At 50.4% G+C, this 19104-nt stretch overlaps 1 protein-coding gene across 2 annotated transcripts in view; it reads right to left on the bottom strand.

Moving 5' to 3' along the window:
* The window catches only part of KATNIP (katanin interacting protein), a 200602-nt gene that overhangs the window by 145498 nt on the left and 36000 nt on the right, over window positions 1-19104 (bottom strand). For both annotated transcript variants that reach the window (XM_060031962.1, XM_060031963.1), the window contains exon 3: window positions 3624-3700. In XM_060031962.1, the coding sequence (XP_059887945.1) occupies window positions 3624-3700 (77 nt within the window). The remainder of the gene's footprint in view (window positions 1-3623; window positions 3701-19104) is intronic.

Below are 19104 nucleotides of genomic sequence, written 5' to 3'. Positions count from 1 at the left end.
GTCCGGAGCCTGTGCTCCGCAACGGGAGAAGCCACAGCAGTGACAGGCCCGCGTACCGCAAAAAAAAAAAAAAAAAAAGCAAATACCATTGCTGGATTCTTAGATCTTAGATCTGCCACATCTAGTGCGTATATTACAGCCCCTCTTGGCCGTTAGCCCTTAACTGTTCCTCATATCTCAGCCCTTTGATGATTCTGGTTGCATTTTCATGAGTCCTGTTGGCCATGATTACCTCTTTCCTGAAGCTGAGTGACTAGAATCACTAAGCACCCTCTGGGCGAGGGTTGTACGGGGTGAAACAGGGCGGCCACACCTTCTCCACTCTCCCCAGTCCTCTCCTGGAGCACATGACCACTTTCTGCGCTTCCGGCATAGTCACAGGTGGCCTTGTGCTCACTTGCCGCTGCCTGGGGAGTTCCTTGAGGGCCAGGGCTGTGTGGTGGGCACCTGTTCTTTTTGCCTGTCCAGCAACTCTCCCCCATCTTCCAAACACAGCCCCTCAGGTTCCCCTTGGGAACCACTCCCCTCCTCCTCTTACTCCTCGTGGTTTGGGTGAGACTCACACCATCGCCCAAGTTAATGGGGTGGCCCAGGAGTGGCCAGGCAGACCCTGCCACCCCCACCAGGCACAGGGCGGCGATTGGCTCAGGGATGGGAATGGGGCCCCAGCCAAACCTACGGGGGCCCTCCTCAGCGCTTTTGCTGGAACTATTAGGAAAGATGTGTTCTCTTCCCCTCGAGGTGGGATGTAAGTGTGAGGCTTCCAGTGGCTGCCTTGGCCTCCGTGAGGGAAGTACCTGCCTGAGATGATTCCAACATGAGAAAACAGAACTGAGAGATGGAGAGTGACTGATTTCAGTGACCCAGTTTGAGTGCCTGGATCCAACTATGCCTGAAGCCAGTGTATCATCCTGGATTTGTTAATTTCACAAGTCAGTACGTTTCGTTGTTTAAAGTCATTTACCTTGGGTTCCTGTCCCTTCAAGCAAAGGAGCGCTAACTAATACATTTGCAGTTCACAAAGCACAGTGAACTGCAAATGAACTTGCGCAGCCCTGCAAAGGCGTGGAGGACACGATACCCGCTCTCATTGCAATGTTCTCCTTCATACCAGTGGTAATGCTAGGCACTGAGAAGGTACTCAATGGAATCCTGCTGAATGAATAGAAGAATAATGTCACCAGCATCTTGTGGGCAGCTGTGTTCTGGGCAGATGTCTAAGAACTCAGCCCAGTGATTGCACACCCCCTTCTTGGGTCACAAGGCAACGCAGATAAGCAGCCCGGGTTTTCACCTTCCTCTATGCCCAATATAAAGTTCAGAGGCTGGTTTTCTACCCAGTCTTGTAACTACATTTCCAAATCAGTTTCAGTTTATTCCCACAAAACTCCTCCGTAGTGAACTTAGAGCCATTGGCAACCCTGGCAGGTTTCTCTCCTTTTGATTATTGATGACAATGTCAAACAAAACATAAATAAGAAAGTACGGCCCAGCTCCACCACTTCCTGGCTGCATGACCATGGGCAAATTGCTTGCTGTCCTGGTCTCTGCTTCCTTATCTGTAAAATGGGTGCAATAACTGCACCGATGGGGTTGAGGTGCCTGCCACAGAACTGGCACTCCAGCAAAGGTGCCTTTTCAGGCTTCATCTGATGACAGCTCAGGGGCACTCCCACTCTTCAGGTCTCCATTTGGAGGTGTTCTAGCTCTACTTTCTAATTTCCTGTCATCAAGCCAGCTCTCTCTTGGTGACAACACATCCCCCAAATTTTATGGCAGCTCCATGTTGACATATTTTTTAATGGCCTTTCTGCTGCAACCTCATCTCTGGATCTGTTCAGCTATGCTATTGGTCTGTGCCCTTTGATCACGCACGTATTGATCTCTCGATTAATGAGAAGCAATTTGCTCGTAAAGAACTATGACAGGGGCTTCCCTGGTGGCGCAGTGGTTGAGAGTCCGCCTGCCGATGCAGGGGACACGGGTTCGTGCTCCGGTCCGGGGGGATCCCACATGCCGCGGAGCAGCTGGGCCGGTGAGCCATGGCCGCCGGGCCTGCGTGTCTGGAGCCTGTGCTCCGTAGCGGGAGGGGCCACGGCAGTGGGAGGCCCGCGTACCGCAAACAAACAAAAAAAAGAACTATGACACTCTCCTCCTAGACAAGTCACATGTATATGATTCAATGATCGCGCCCAGGTGTTCAGTGGCACCATCCAGCCTGCCAGAAACTGAATAAAAACATTCTGTTCCTGGCATTAATGATGATAAAAACCCACATGGGTCTAATCAGCACAAGCCTGGGTTTGAGGCTGCCCCTGGGGTGGAGAGAGATGAGTGCAGAGCAGCTGGGCACATGGGATGTTGCCTGGCATTTCTGGCTGGTCCTGGAGAGTTGATCTATTCAGAAGTTCTCTATGGGGGGCGGGACCAGCTTGCAAGGAGGCATCTGGAATGCGGGCAGGTATTGTTGTCATAGATACTGGGGGTCTTAGTGGAATTAAGTAAAGGGGTGGGTAGGCAGGGATGCTAAACTCCTACAACACATGGGAAACTCCCGCACCATAAAAACTTGCCCCATGCGACATGCCACCGGGGCCCCAGTTGACAAGCACCGGGAATCCAGCCCATCAGACAAGGCTGAATTCACATTCAGAATAACAACCCACAGACTCTCTTAGCTACAGGACCCCAAGCCCAGCGCACGACACAAAGCCCCACATTAGTGCCCCTGTCCTTCCCCGTCCTGCAGATCTGTCTGGGGGGCCTGCGGAATTCCTCTGTTTGTTTTGTGCTTTGATTTGAATTCATTACCAACATTTTAAAACTCAGGAGACTTCACCACACAAATCCAGATTTCCAGCTTCTCTGGCCACCTTGGAGGATACGGACCCCTTGGCCCGTGAGAGTTCCAGGTGCCCACTGTCCCCACTGAGCCAGCTTCACTCCCTGACTGTCCCCTCCTAGCATCGGAGTTTGCAAACCCAGCTTTCTGTAAGGTTCCAGGCCTGAAGACAAAGCACAGTGAACTGCAAATGAACTTGCGCAGCCCTGCAAAGGCGTGGAGGACACGATACCCGCTCTCTTTCAAGCCAGACCACAAGCCTTGACCCCAGTCACTACACGTGGCATGGCTGCAGGCTTTTGCGAGAACCAGCACTCCAGAGTCAAAATCAGGACTGACTGAACTTTAAATGACATCAACCACCTTCAAACACAAGTGTAAAAGGACTCCTCCTTTATACAACAAGGCATGATTACAGGCTCAGATTTCCAGGGACCTTCAAAGCCTGTGAGATCACAGGTTGGCCTATTCAGGTGACTAATGCACAGGCCCTGCCAAAGTCTAGCTTTTCATGGCAAACCCAGCTTCTCCCAGAACCGGAGCAGGGAAGCGAGACGTGGCTCTGACGCGTCGAACAGTTTGCTACAGCTCAGTCAAAAGATGCAATTAAACCAGTGAATGGAGAAATAGGAACTGGGACGGCAGATATTATTCCAAGCTTCTGAGTGGAGGGTGACTGCATCCCATTCCTATGTGAGACAGCCTGCATGCTGTTAATACATCTAAACAGGATTTTGATTTGGCTAATAGGAAGGGCAGCCGTTGAGCGGCTTCATCTTACCGGTTCCTCTGCTGGAGCAATATTAAATACTCATCGTGTTTCTCATCAAAGTCTGTCACCATGTCCTTAGTGTAACCCTGAAATGAAGAAACAGAGCGATGTGATATCGGAATGCAGGGAAGCTTTACTGAAGCCTGGGTACAGCACACACCACACAGGAGGCCGAGAGGCAGATAGGCTGACCTTGACGAAGGTCTAGCTCCCTGGGCGCATCACCCTGGTGACCCAGAGCCCCAGAGACTGTCTGATGGCCCACTGGGTCTTGAGCATACACAACTAACAATCTACGAAAAGGAGAAGGTCGATTCCCCAGCCTTGCCACTGTTCTTTCCTCCCATGTCCTATAAAATCAAGGACTCTGAGAAGACTTGGGCTTTACTGTTTTCTCCACACTCATGATTTTGTGATCTCAGTTGTCCTAACCAGATGGAACCCAGATCAGTTGTTTAAGAGGGGAAGCTCAGGCTTCCCTGGCGGCGCAGTGGTTGAGAGTCCACCTGCCGATGCAGGGGACGCGGGTTCGTGCCCCGGTCCGGGAAGATCCCACATGCCGCGGAGCGGCTAGGCCCGTGAGCCATGGCCGCTGAGCCTGCGTGTCTGGAGCCTGGGCTCTGCAACAGGAGAGGCCACAACAGTGAGAGGCCCACGTACTGCAAAAAAAAAAAAAAAAAAGAGGAGAAGCTCATCTTTCTCTTGCCATTGTAAGAAAAACGCATGCTTATTATAAACAGCTCAGTCGTTACAAAAATATATGACCCCCCCCAAAAAAATATATGACCCAGAGAGTGAAGGCTCCTTTAAAGCAGACATTTGTGGTTTCCTGCTTCCTCTTCCGGCCACAGAACTCTGAATTTCTTCGGGGGAACCATTCGGCCCCCTTTTTTCAGTTCACTGGCTTCCTTAGATGCCCATGAAAGTTCCTTTGGTCTCCTCTTGGGTCACATGACCTTGGCCTTGGTCTCAACCATCAACATAGTTCTCCCCTCAGCCACAACGATTCACTAGTCTAGGGATGAGCCTGAGCACGGCCCTTTGAAAGTCAGCCCTGGGACTTTGCTAATACTCCTGGGGAAAAAGCTGTTCTCTTTCCACTGGAGTGCTAAAGTGATGAGACGCAGGCCTGGAATTGCCTGAGAATGAAGTCAAGAAAGAAGACAGCAGATCCCAGAGATGGAGAGGAGAGATTCCCAATGACATAATTTGAGCCCCTGGATCCACCCATGCCTGAAGAAGTACTGGAACAACTTAGTTATTGCTTTAAAGTTTCAGCTGAGTTTCTGCCCTTTGTAGCCAAAAGAATTATAAGTCATATACCGTAACCTGACCATTAGAGATAACCCCTATTAGAATTTGTTACAGCTTTATGGAGGGATAATAAATGTATAATAAACTATACATATTAAAAGCAACATGTATATACCAGTAAAACCCCCATTACAATCTGATACATATTTCTCTAGATGTTTTTCTTTGTTTACAATATACATATGTTCATATTTATAAATACACACACAAACACACACATTCTTTTAAACAAAAGTCGGATTATACTGTTAACAATGCTTTGTAATTTTCTATGTTTCTTAACTAACTTTTCGCCAAGGAGTGGATTAAAGGGACAATATCAGCTTCACTCTAGTCACAAGTCACAGGGATTAAGTGTTAAATGGCAAGTAAGACCTTTGTAAGAGAAACACAATTGGTGTGAAAATCCTAACGATTATCATGGGAAGAAGAAAAAAAAAGAATCTCCATCATTCTGTTCTTAGCGCCTCAAAATCTGGCCTTAACCCCACTAATCTACCAGAACTCTCCCCAAGGGTGACTCATAACCTCCTTAAGCAAATATAATAGCTCTTCCCAACTTCATCCTTTTCGACTGCTCCGGGCCATGGGGAGCTGTTCCCACCCATCCGTCCCCAAATTCCCCTCCTGTAGCTTCTGCGGTTCTGAATGAGCCTCCTTCCCTCCTGTGCCTTCTCTGGCTGCCCTTCTTCCTTGGCCTTGGACGTGGATGGTCACTGTCTCTGTCCATCTCACCTCTCTGGGTCTCTCTCCCTCTGTCTTCTCTTCTTCCGATACAAGGAAATGGGTCCCCTGGATGGGGAAGCCAGAGAGTCACTGCTAGTCCAGGGCTGACAGCCCAGTCCCCTTCTCTCCCCTTTTCCTATAGGACTCCAGGTTGTGGCCATCTGCTTCCCTCTTTCCCTGTCACCCCCACTTTTCCTCCCAGGCTCCCCTCTCTCTGGGCCACCTGGGGACAGGATGCTGTACTCCCGTCTTCTCTCACCCGATGTCTCTGAAGCCTCTGGATTTTCCTGGGGTTTTCCGGCTTAACTAATCTGGCCAATCAGGAAGTGGGGAATAATAAGAAAGGGTGATTTTATGAAATCATAAGAAATTTAAACAAACTAGCAATAGGTGTTCCTATTCCTATTTCCCTGGCTTCCTGAGATGCCCAGAGATGTTCCCTTGTCCTCCTCGGGACTGAGCCCTGCCTCACCTTGACTGTGAGAAAAGCACTGTGACCTCCGCCCTCTGGACAGCTGGTTGGTTGCGGGACACTGGGTCTGGAGAGGACTCTCAGTTCCTTCCACAACAACATGTGCACGATGCGGACAGTTGACGCAGCAATTCCATATACATGATTCTCCTTTGATCTTTGCAGCAGCCTTTGAAGTGGTTATTAGTACCCCATTTAAGATACAAGGAAACCCGTCCCATGCATCTCCCCGGAACACGGATCCTACTCCATGGCAATTTACATAACCATTTTGAGATATTAAAATGACCACTGATATATTATGGTATGCAATGAAATAGTCAATGACATTTTTAGATGAAATATGAGACTTCAGAGGAATCTCAGCGTGGGGCGGGCTGTCCTGGGCTTTTACCTCAGACCCTCAGGGAATACATTTATTCGCCTCTGCCAGCAGGGAGATGTCATAGGAAAGATTTGAAGAGCTCAGGCATATATCCAGCCAAACTGCTCACCAGCCCCGTGCTTCTCAAATGCTGATGTGAACACAAATCACCTGGGGATTGTGCTGAAATGCAGGTTCTCCTTCCGTAGGACTGGGAAGGGTCCCAAGCCCACACGTCTAACAAGCTCCCAGGCAATGCCCGTGGGCCACACTTAGCCAGCAAGGCCCTAGACCAGCCCAGCTTATTCCCCACTGTTCACGATACGCCCACCTCTAATCAGATCAGCACTGAACTTGAGCTGTGAAGAATGTGAGCTTTGGAGTCCAGGCCTGGCTCCAAGTCACAACAGTGCTATTTGTTTCCTTATCGATCAAATGGAGGTAACAATAGTGCCTGTCTGGTTGGATTTGTCTTTCCCTCACAGGGTCAAAGGTGGGTTGGATGCAATAACAATAAAAAAAACATAGCACAGTATCTGGCACTTGGGTAGCTCTCAATGAACGTTAGTTACATTTGCATTTATGGAGTTCCATTATTTAACTAGTACTATCCTGGCCCCTCCCCACTCCCAGCCAGCTCATTGCTATCCTGATGCCTTAATCATTCGATTCCCTTTCCCTCCAGCCTCCACCCAAATCCTCTCCAAGGCCCAGCTCAGCTCCCCAATTCTCCACGAAGCCTTCCCCTACCATTCTCACCCCCGCTCCCTTCAGCTCATTTTGAAACCCTGCAATTAGTATTAAATTATATACAATACAGCGTGAAATCATATATAATTAAGTGCTGCACTGTAAGCCTTTAACTATATCTATTGCTCACTCATTATCTGGGGATTTGGAGACCTGGAGGTGAGTCCTGAACTCTGCTACTTACCTTCTCTGAGCCTCAGTTTCCTCATCTGTAAAAAGGGAATAGTAATAAGGTCTACCTGGCAGGGCTGCTCTAAGGATTAACTAGGAGAAAAGTAGAAGTAATTTAGGATCCGTTTCTTTCTTCTTCTTATTGATTCCCCAGCTGGATTATAAATTCCTGGAGCACAGAACTGGGGAAGGAGGGGACCATCACGTGGGGAGCCTGGAGTCCTGGGTTCGGGTCTCAGCTTCAACAACATCCAGCTCCGTGATGATAACTGCTAAGGCTGACTGAGTACCCACCTGGCTAACCCTCACCCTGGTCAGACATCAGACACTACTTCTCCCCAGCACGGCATATTTCACTTTGCTGAGGCTTTATTTCTCAGGCTATAAAACGGAGGCATTAATTAATATTTAAGGCATCCCACAAAGGTGGGAGAAACTTAGAAAGCGCCAGGTTTATCATCACTGTGTTTCAGCAAACACTGATCAAGTGTTTACTGTGTGGCTGTTACCTATGCAATGAGGGTTTAACAAAAAACTGACCCAGCGTGCGTTCAGATTCCAACGTGCCTGTAGACAGTACCCAACCGCCAGCCAGGGGCCGATCTGCACAACCCTGCCCCCATCCCTGTTGTGTGCGGTGTGAACGGCACCCCCTGCTTTCATGTACCCAGTCAAGCAACACACACTGGCCAGGGGTCCCTAATACGGGGGATGGCCCGCAGCGGGCTCTGGGCACATCGATTCAACTGACTGCACAAGGGTACTATTCTGGGAAGAGAGTCCATAACTTTCATCAGATTACCCAGGGTGTCTGAGGCCAAAAAAAAGAGACAAGTGATGACAGCAAAATGTATAAAATGTGAGGCCAAGGATCTGAAGGAGGGAACAGAGGAGGCCCCTGAGGGCACGGCCAGGCCCCAATCCTCGGGAGTCACCTTCGAAGCGTAACTCACTAACTCACTCTCCCACTCCACGTCCAGTCCATCAGCTCCACGCGAAAAATACCATGTATCCAAAAGCTGACCACTTCTCCCCACTTCCCCGCTACCACACTGGTTCAGGACCCTTCACTGGCCTCCGGCTCCCGCCCTCACCCCTACAGTCCGTTCTCCTTTCTACAGCCGGGGGTCCTGATGAAAGGGAAGTTGAATCATGTCACTTCTCTGCTCTGGACTCTGCACGGGTCCCAGCGGCCACCAGGCCCTGCCCACTGGGCCTCCATCCACGTCCCTGACCTCCTCCCACTGCTCCACTGTCCTCCTCATCACTGCAGTACCCGCAACACCCAGCATGTGCCCACCTCAGGGCCTTAGACCCACCGTTCCTTCCCCCAGGTAAATACCCAGATTCCTCACCTCCTCAAGGCTTGTCTTAGATCTTACCTTCTCGGGGAGGTCCTCCCCAGCCATCCTATTCAAAATTGCAAGCTGTGCGTGCGCACATGCGCACACGCACACACACACACACACACATACACGTACACACTCCCAACCGCTCACTAATAATCTCTACTTTATCTTATTCATCAAGCCTTTTATTTATTGGGCCATCCCCTGCACTAGAATGGAAACTTCATGAAGGCAGGGGCTGCATCTGTTTTGATCACTTGTGTATTCCAAGCCCCTAGGACATTGTCTGGCACACGATGGGCCCTAAATGAATAAATAAGGAGACATCTGAGCTGAGACTTGAAAGTTGAAAGGTTTGCTGGGCAATAAGAGTAAGGCATTCCAGGCAGCTGGAGCAGCACAGGCAAAGGTTTGGGGGCCTGAAAAAGCCTGAAACGTTCATGGATTGGCCAGAAGTTGGGTTTGACTAGAGTGATGGGTGTCGGGGAGGCGTGAGTTAAGTACGGGAAAAGGTTTAAGGAATTTGGACGTGATGCGAAAGCAAAGTCCCACTGCCATTATTGTTATCCTTACCATCTTTATCCCTAATGCTGGCCCCAGAGATGGTGCAGAATTTTATCAATGGCCATATTATTAATTCTCTCTGGGGGAAAAAGAAATGGAATTGGAGAGAAACGCCAAGAATCAGTTATGCTTAAAGGAACTCGACAGAGTCTATATTTCAGGGATCACGTATTCCTCTGAGGCCAGAATATTGGAATTCTCCTAAACAGGGTTGATTTAGCGAGTGCCAGAGCCTGAGCTGCATTAACGAGCAGCTTAGAGCATAGGGCTGGTTGCCAGGGCTGGAGGACATTGAGGACCTGACTTTGTAGGTGTCAAGTCCCAGTGGAGAAGAACAATAACTTGGAATGGTCTAATAATGAGCTGTGAACACACTGTGTCGGGGGCACCACAGAGTTCTTGAAGCACTTCCACACACCTGACTGACTACTCCACCTGCCCTGCCCCTCCCCCTCCCCCAATGCCACATCTTAACTGAGGGATGATTTATGAGCGACAAGCGAGGTTACTGGAGCCCAGTCTTTGGGCCGCTTTAATGACCATTTATGATGCTCTCTGTGGTGCTTATTGTGGCTGTCTGCAATAATGCTATGCCCTGGGGTCATTATCCCCATTTTACAGAGGAGGAAACTGAGGCTTTGCAAGCTGAAGCGAATTGCCCAAAGGCCATGTCCAAGTGGAGATGGTGGACATTTGTTGTTTCTGTCGGTTTAGCATCTATTTATTTTCTTCTAGTTACATCGTCTTGGTTTTCCTTTGGGAAACCACCTCTCCTCCACTCTCAGTCCATGTGGTGTGGGTGGAAATAACACTGCTGGCACTTCAAGGGCGAGCACATGACAGAGGCCTGGCCACTCAAGGCCAGGCTACTCTGGCTAGTCCGTTTCCCTGGCCATGTGACTGGTTTAGGACTAGGCACATGCCCAAAGCCAGGCCAACAGACTCAACCCCAGGATTGGTTGAATCTGCTGGAAAAGTCCGTCTTCCTCTTCCCCTGGAATTATTAGCTGATGTGAGCTGAGAGCTACAAGGGCCACCAAAAGGAAGAAGTCATTTTTTTTAATTTATTTTTTTGGGGGGAGTATGCAGGCCTCTCACTGTTGTGGCCTCTCCCACTACGGAGCGCAGGCTCAGCAGCCATGGCTCACGGGCCCAGCTGCTCCGCGGCACGTGGGATCTTCCCGGACAGGGGCACGAACTCGTGTCCCCTGCATCGGCAGGCGGACTCTCCACCACTGTGCCACCAGGGAAGCCCAAGAAGTTATTTTTTAATCAAGGGATTAGGTTCACTATTATGAATGTTCTTCTATGTTCCATGAAGAGATTTGTCCAAGAGTGATAGCAACATAGAGGGAGCAGAACTGAGGACACAGAGAGACAGACCAGATAGAAAGTAGAACTTCTTAAGCGTGTTCAACCCCCGTAACCAGCCCCGCGTGGAGCCAGCACTATCTTGGACTTTTAAGTCACAAGAGCTAATACATTCCTTTCTTTACTCAAGCCACTCTGAATTGTGTGTGTGTGTGTGTGTGTGTGTGTAACTCACACTTGAGTGAGTTCTCGGTGGTACAGTGGAAGAACTAATACTCAGAGGTGTCTGAATCTGAAGTCTGCCGTGTCCTACAGCCAGAGGAGCATTTAGTAGAGGATTAAAATAATTCCTTAATGAATATTCTCAACGATGGCCCTAAGCCCACAGAAAGCGACGATCCAAATGTATCTCACAGTACAAAACTCCTACTCTTCCTTCAAAACCCACCCCAGTGTTCTCCCAGTGATTCTGTTCTTCGTGTCCCGGTGCTGTATAGTAAGTCCTTAATGCATATTAGTTGAATGAAAAGGCATAGTTCTGAGTTTGCTTTTTGCGGCTTTTGCTGACATATCAGATGTACCCCCATCCTCAAAACAAGAACAATAAATACTCCGCATCTAGTATGCTTACATTGCGAGACCTAAAGCGATGGCTGAGACTGCCTCCTAGAGGTGGATCAAAACAACACAAACACTGAAGCAAAGGTTGGAGAGTCGCATGCCCTGGGTAGATGTGCCAATAAAAATCATATGCTATTTGCATACCAGGTAGATAATCCAAAGAAGACTTTGGCTTATTTCTCAAACACCTATGCACCATTATTTACTGCAACCAATGTACACCTTGAGATTTGATACTTAGTTTCAGGTTTGTAGAATATTGACGCAGAACCAGAATCTAGGGCTTCCTCCTGGTCTCCAGGACGTGGTACGCTGCATCTTTATGAAAATGTTTTTCTTCCACGGCTATCTAAAAAATCATTTTCAATACATAGCCGCTAGAAAATAATTAACGTTTCTTTGTAGTCTCAGAAAAGTTTCCTTGTAAGATGGCAATGTGTATTATAAACTATCTTTTAGGCTGGCAAATATAGATTTTTCTTTTTTTAATCTTGAATGAGCTTGCTTCAAAAAGGAAACTTTATATCAACGCCATAAATGGAAAATCATTATCGCCTGCCATAAACCGAAGGCAAACAGAAATACGGCCCTGCTGAAATAGCACGTTCACATGCCACCTGCAGTGCTGTGCAAGTGTGCAAACCACGCACTGGGAAGCTCGGTGCCCGGAATTCCACGTCCACACAACCCCGAGAGGCGAGAGGCGCTGACCTCATCTCCCCAATTCATTTGTTCACTCAATATTTATTGAACACCTCTTCTGGACACACAGTGGGCACATCAAAGTCTCCACTATCATGGAGCTCACATTCTAGCAAGAGGAGACGAGTAATTTAAAAAAAAAAAAAAAGTAAATATATAGTATGTCAAATGATGCTCAGTGCTATAGAAAATAGGAGGTAGAGAAAAACAGAGGGAGTGGGGAGGGAGGTGCTATTTTAGCCAGGGGGTCAGAGAAGGCCTCTGGTGCAATGACTTTTGAGCAGAGACTGAAGGAAGTGGAGGAGATGAACCCCTATGGGAATCTGGACAAAGGGGGTTTCCAGGTGGCAGGAACAGCAAGTGCAAAGGCCCTGAGATGGGGGGCGGAGGCCATGGTGAGGACTCTGGTCTTACTATGAGGTGACCAGGAAGCTAGTGGAGGGTTTTGAGCAGACCTGCCATGGGCTGAGGCTGTTCCCACCGTCCACCCTGAGGAGAGCTTGGGAGGGGACGTAGGCCTGCAGGGCCCACTGGAAGCCCAGTAGTGTAAACAGCCTCTGACTGCTAAGGAGGGAACAAGGCACGCCTGCCCTTGAACTCCCAGACTGGTGCTAAACTGATTTAGGGCGGCTATTACCTGTCAGAGCCTCTAATCCCACAGCACCCGTCGCTTGGCCTGATGAGAGGAGAGAGGCGGCCTGGGTGGAATTTTCCCCCCAATCTCTGCCTCCACCACTTGATTTGCATCCGAGAATTTTTCCTTCTAACGGAGTGAACCTCTCACAGAGCGCATCCATCCCCAGGACCTTACCTATCACCTCCTGCCCAGCAAGCTGGGCTGCCTGAGTGGACGCTCTCCTCCCAGGGCTGCCCCCCCGCCCCCTAAAAGGGGAGCACTCAGGGCCCCTCCCCACTGATTCAACAAAGACTCCTTGAGCTTCTCCTATGGGTCGGGTGCTGCGCTAAGGGCCCGAGACAGAGATGGATGTAATCTGGCTCCACCACCCTCCTGACCTCATTCCCACCTCCTGCACCCCCCTCAGCCCAATAGCTCTTCAGGCTGTTTCTCAGAGAGGCCCCTTCCTCCTCAGGGCTGAGTTACTTGCTCTTCCCCCTGCCTGGATGGCTTCCTCTTGTTCATGGGCATGTGTGGCCCTTCTTGGGGCCTCTTCTGACTGTCCCCGGCCCTCACAGCCTCCTCGACGTGGCAGTACTTCCCTCTTTGGAAGTATCTCTGTTTGTTTGTTTGTGGTTCCCCTGCTGGGATGCCAGACCCATGAGGGCAGGGCCAGCGTATTTGTGGAAAGGAAGGGATGAAGAGGAAGAGAGAGAGAGGGAGGCAGGAAGACAAGATCCCCGTCCTCAAGGAAATTAGAGGAGCAGCAAAGACACTGCTCTGAGGCCAGGGAGTAGGTGCTGTGCCGGGGGCGGTGGGTGGAGAGGACGGGTCCTTGGCACCGCTCCGGGGTGGGGCAGGCCCTGCAGAGGAGAGGACAGGTGCCGACGCTAAGGAGCTCAGAGGTGGACGGGGTGGGCAGGGCATCCGGGCGGGAACAGCGTGTGCAAAGGCCTGGTGCCAGGAGACCCTGGGAGCTCATCTCGGGGCTGGGGTGGAGAGTGGTCAGAGCATGCTGGTTGATCGCAGGGGAGAGCCCTGGCTTCCGACATTCCAGCCAGCTTAAAGCCCGATGAGGGACAAGGCCTGTTTGCGCCGATGACAGGTGCTGAGTGGTGGGGAAAGCCAGGAAGGGAGTGAAACGTTCTGCTCAAGTCTAGGGCGGTGCAGTGGGGCTCAGGGTCCCCATTTTGATGTTGTCTCACACACTAGTCGAGATTTCTGCCGTGTGAGATCCTGGAGATCCAGGAATGTAAAGGAGACGGTTCGCCCCCGTCTCCTCCCTGATCACGTGGGGCTGTGATCCTTTCCTCCCTCCCTCTGTCTCCCCTTACCCCCTTTAGTTTGACTGAGCACCTCCTATTCCCCACGGGGACAAGTTCCCTTGCCTTAGGGAATGGACCATCTAGGGAGGGAGGCCAACTTTAAGCAAACGACCCCACCACCAAAGTACATCGTCAGCCATTTCTGGAGGCAGGTGCATGGTGCCTTGAGAGGTTTTCAATGGGAAACACGACTGTGGCAGGGAGGTGAGGTGACGCTCCATGGAAGGGTGACAACAAATACGATGTGAAGGACGAACAAGTTAACTTACGGGCGCAGAGCGGGGTGTGCTCTAAGCAAAATGAACGCACGTGTGAAGGCCACGTGGTGAGAGGGAGCAGAGAGTAAGAGTGAGACAAGCTGGGATGTGGGACCCTTTGCTGCAGTGCTGCAGTGCTTGCACCTGGACAAATGTCTCCTCAAGCTACAAATTACAAAGAAACTATAAGGGACTAAAAATAACTGCGTGCATGTGCAGTTGGGGCAAATTATAGACAAAAAGATACAGAAAGACCAAAAAAAGCCCCAACTGACACTTCTGAAGGGCCGGGAGCAAAAGCAGGGTACTGCGCATGCCCACTGCACTCACCACCTACGGGGTGGGCAAACCACCTAAGCCACGCCTCCGACCCCACCCCGGGACACACCGCTACCCTCACCCCATATAGGGTACCGGCTCCCCCCCCACCTTGGGGAGCAAGTAAGGGGAACTGTTACTTGTTCCTGCTCCTTCCAGTGGCTGCAGGGGCCTCAGTAAAGCCTTGCCTGAATTTCTTGTCTGGCCTCTAGTCAATTTCTATTGCTTGGGGAAGGCCAAGAACCCTGGTCGGTATCAAGAGGGACAAGGAATGACAGAGGGGCTGGAGCCGGTGGGCAGGGGAGCAGGGGTTGACTCAGGACTGAGCGGGCAACACCACCATGTGGGCCACAGCAGGGAGTTTTTCCCTTAAGCCCAGACCAATGGGAAGCCACGTGGGGTTACTGGGGTAGAGGGTGGAGGTTGGAGTGAGAGGCAGCCAGGAGTGGGTGCTGTGGGTGTTCGGACAAGAGGTGTCAGCCACATGGAGGAAGCAGGGAGAACATGCTTCCAAGGTGAGGGCGGGGGACTTGGTGATGGGCTGGAAAAAGGAGGCGAGGAAGAACGAAGTATTGATGACTGTGCAGCCTCTGGCCTGGGTAACTGGAGGGGTGGTGGTACCATTCTCGGAGAGGTCAAGGCTGGAGGAGGGGCGAGGCTGAGGTTGGCTTGGAGCAGTCATGTAGCTACTCTGAGGCACCCAAGAGGCAGAGTTCGTGGACTGGCGGTTGGAATGTATAGGTTTGGGGTTCAAGGTGCATCGCACAATTAAGATGCCCTTTCCTCCCTGCTCACCATCCCAGGCTGGGTTACACCCTCCCTCAGCTGTGCTCCTGAAGCATCTTCACAGACTGTTCCCTGTCAGGACACTGATGAAAGCCACCATGGACATGGGCCTAGGTGTGTATAGTGGACTCTGTGCTATGGGCCCAGATCACCCACTCACACCCCAGCTGCTGGGAGCTGTGTCCCCTCCCAGAGAGAAGCCTGTCTTGCCAGTTATACCTGATCTCTGATACTGATTAATGACAAGGGTACAAAGACCCAGGCTCCTTGCCTCAACTGGGAACATCTCTGAAGGGCCACCCATCCCCACAGCTCCCTGTGGGGTCAGCAAGGCCGGCATCACAGTTCAGCTCCTCCCTCTGTCCAACCCTGCTTCCCTCATCCTCACGGGTGTTGCTCCTGAGAGCCCTCCCCAGTCAGCCTCCTGCATGCACATCTCCATCCCACAGTCTGCTTCCTGGGGACCGACGGCAGTTACTTGACCATGAACTCCCAGGGCAGGGCTGAACCTTGCTACATCTAAGGCCATTGGTAAACGCAAACTGAATTGAATGGACAGTCCTGACTCAGCCAGGACTTCCCACAATGGTCCTGAATTCAAACAGGACAGACCCAAGTCCCCCAAAAATGAATTCCTCAGACCACGGGGCCCAATATTTAATTCTGAAACATGGTTGCCATGAAGGTGTGTGACATAGGTCCTCAATTTCCAGGCCTTAGTTCGACAGCTAAACAGCCAAGTTGGGTGGTCAGGACTTGGCTGTGAACCCAGGCACCTGGGTAAGAATCCCATCAGGCTCTTTGGAGTGGGAAAAGATACTTGTTCCTAAGTTTCCTCAGCTGTCAAACTGGGATGCCATCCTAGCGGTGTTGTTCATAATAGCCCCAAAAGTGGAAGCAACCCGGGCTTCTCTGGTGGCGCAGTGGTTGGGAGTCCGCCTGACGATGCAGGGGACGCGGGTTCGTGCCCCGGTCTGGGAAGATCCCACATGCCGCAGAGCGGCTGGGCCCGTGAGCCGTGGCCGCTGAGCCTGTGCTCCGCAACGGGAGAGGCCACAACAGTGAGAGGCCCGCGTACCGCAAAAAAAAAAAAAAAAAAGTGGAAGCAACCCAACTGTCCATCAATGGCTGAATGGATAAACAGGCTGTGGCATGTCCCTACAATGGAATATCATCTGGTCATAGGAAGGAATGAAGCCCAGGCACATGTGGCCACACGGCTGACCCTGAGAGCATTATGCTAAGTGAAAGAAGACAGACATAAAAGGCTACATATATATGAGAGGTCCGAAATAGGCAAATCCACAGAGACGGAAAGTACCAGTAGATTAGTGGTTGCCAGGGAACGGGGGAAAGAGGAACTGGGAGTGACTGCTAACAGGTACAGGGTTTCTGTATGGGGTGATCTAAATGTTCTGGAACTAAATAGCGGTGATGGTTGCATAGCTTTGCGAATATCACTGAATTGTACCCTTTTTTTTTTTATTTGCTGCGCCATGAGGCATGCGGATCTTAATTCCTCGATCAGGGATTGAACCTGTGCCACCTGCAGTGGAAGTGCGGAGTCTTAACCACCGGACCGCCAGGGAAGTCCTGGAATTGTACACTTTGAAATGGTGAATTTTGTGTAACATAAATTGTATCTCAATAAAAAAAGGCAAAAAAAAAGTGGAATGACGATTAAAAGCATCCACCTTATAAACACAAAATATTTAGAATATTGCCTGATGTGTAATACATGCTCGATAAATGTTAGCAATGAAGATGATGCTGATGAGAAATATTTCGAAGTTTCTAATTACAATGGCACAAAACCTGAACTTGGAGTTGACCCTAGACCCAGTTCCCTGAGCTAACCCTAAAGGCATTTTATACCACAAAGTTAACACCCGCCTGAAATTCATGCAAAGAAAAGATGACGTAACTTTTCAAAGGCTGCAACTTTCCTTTTCCCGTGTAGGAAGGGGAGAGCAGCTGGGTGTAGGATTCGGTCTGCCTCAGGAGTGGGACTGCAATCACACCCTCAGAACAGGCGCCAAGCTGGTGACAAACACAACCTTGGGCGTGCACCAACCCTTGAATGTGCCGTCGAGGGTGGCAGGCAAAGGATGCTATCAGGCTGGGGTCAGGATAAGGGGCCCACTGATGGAGGAGATGGTCTGCTCTAATAAAAATAGCATTTTTATAATGTCTTGATTGGTGTGTTTGTCAAAAGGGGATGACTCCAAGCTGGTGAGGAGGGCTAGGAATAGAAACTGGCTGACAGGGAAGAAGCCAGGCGTGCAGGCTGCAGGAGAGATGGTATTTCATTTGTGCTAATCTATTTTCAGGAGGAAAGGAAGGGATTGGGAGCATCTCTCCCAGCCCCTAAAGTAGCCTGTGTCCTCTCTGAATGTGGGTTCTTAAGAGCAGAACAGCAGCCCACAAATTCCCTTCTCGGCTTCCTGCTCGCTCCTTCCAACCCACAGCCTGCCACTGTGCTTTGCTCGACAACACACATCCCTGTGGCCTCCCTCATGAAAAACCTGCCACAGCTGGCGATTAAGGTGACTTCAGGGAGCAACAGCAGTCTCCACTAAACAAGACAAAAAAAACCCCGAACAGCTTCGGTCTACTCAGACCCAGCCATTTCACTCCTTGGAATCTATCAGAAAGACTCACACAGGTGCCGGAGGAGGAATGTACAAAATGCTAATGCCCTCCATCTGGAAAATGACTAAGTAACCCACAGTCTGTCCATAACATACCGTAACAAGTTTAGAAAAATCTGGGTTTGTTTGTAACACCGAGGATGGATCTTGAAGACACCGTTCAGAGAAGAGAGGCAAATGACAAGTTACGAAAGCACATATGACGCGTTCATTACGACACCGTTTTGTTAAAATACATACACTCCCCAAATACCACGTATATTTTATGGATACACTCGAATATGTGGATGTGCAGAGAAAGGTCTGGAAGAATGCATGCCAAGCTTGTGACAACAATTAGTCCAGGGGGGGAAGGCTGGGATTAGGGAGGGTTGGGAATTGGCACAAGGGACTCCAGGCTTATCCAGAGGGTAAAAAATATTTTCTTAAGGAAGCTGTTTTCTTGTATTACTTGCCTAACTAATGACCTCCATCCACCCATTTCCCTTCTCCAAAAAAGTAAGAAAAAAAAAGATCAATGGTTCCAACATTCCAGACAGATGCAGCCTGACATGACTTTTCCCCAGAATTCCAGATTCCCATACCCAGCTGCAGGTTCAATCGAGGTCTTAACAGGGTTTAAGCTGAATGCCTGATCTTCCTCCTAAAACCCGCCCCCACTCTCGTGCCCATCTTAGGAGATGACCAATCTCTCTGGTTTTCAGACCAAAACTTAAAGTCCTTCTTGACTCCTCCTCTCTCTCCTCCCCACTCATATCCTGTCCAACCACAGATCCAAGCGACTCCCTCTTCACGATGCTTGGGACCTGGCGCCTTCTCTGCTCCTCCACTGCTGCACCCCCCAAGTCCAAGCCACTGTCACCTCCACAGAGTTTCTGCAACAGCCCTGACAGGTCTCCCCATCTGCCCTTCCCCACTGTCTGTTCTCCACATACAGACAGGGAGCGTATCCTGCTAAAATCGGGTCCTGGCCCTTTTTCACTGAAAATGCTCCCATGACTCCCCTCTCACTCAGACGGAAGCCCAAGTCCTTACTAACGGCCACAAGGCCCTCCACGACCTGGCCTTTGCCCCTCTCCTCGCCTCCCACCACCCTGCCCCTCATTCCCCCAGTTCGGCCTCCACCCTCGGGCCTCTGGTCTTTGCTGTCTTCTCTGCCCAAAGCTCTCCCCTCTCACCTCCTCTGGTCTCTG

Source organism: Delphinus delphis, chromosome 15 (genome assembly GCF_949987515.2).
Source record: "Delphinus delphis chromosome 15, mDelDel1.2, whole genome shotgun sequence".
NCBI lineage: Eukaryota > Metazoa > Chordata > Mammalia > Artiodactyla > Delphinidae > Delphinus > Delphinus delphis.
Note: the sequence above shows the minus strand (reverse complement) of the source record. Positions and strands in the feature narration are given on the sequence as shown.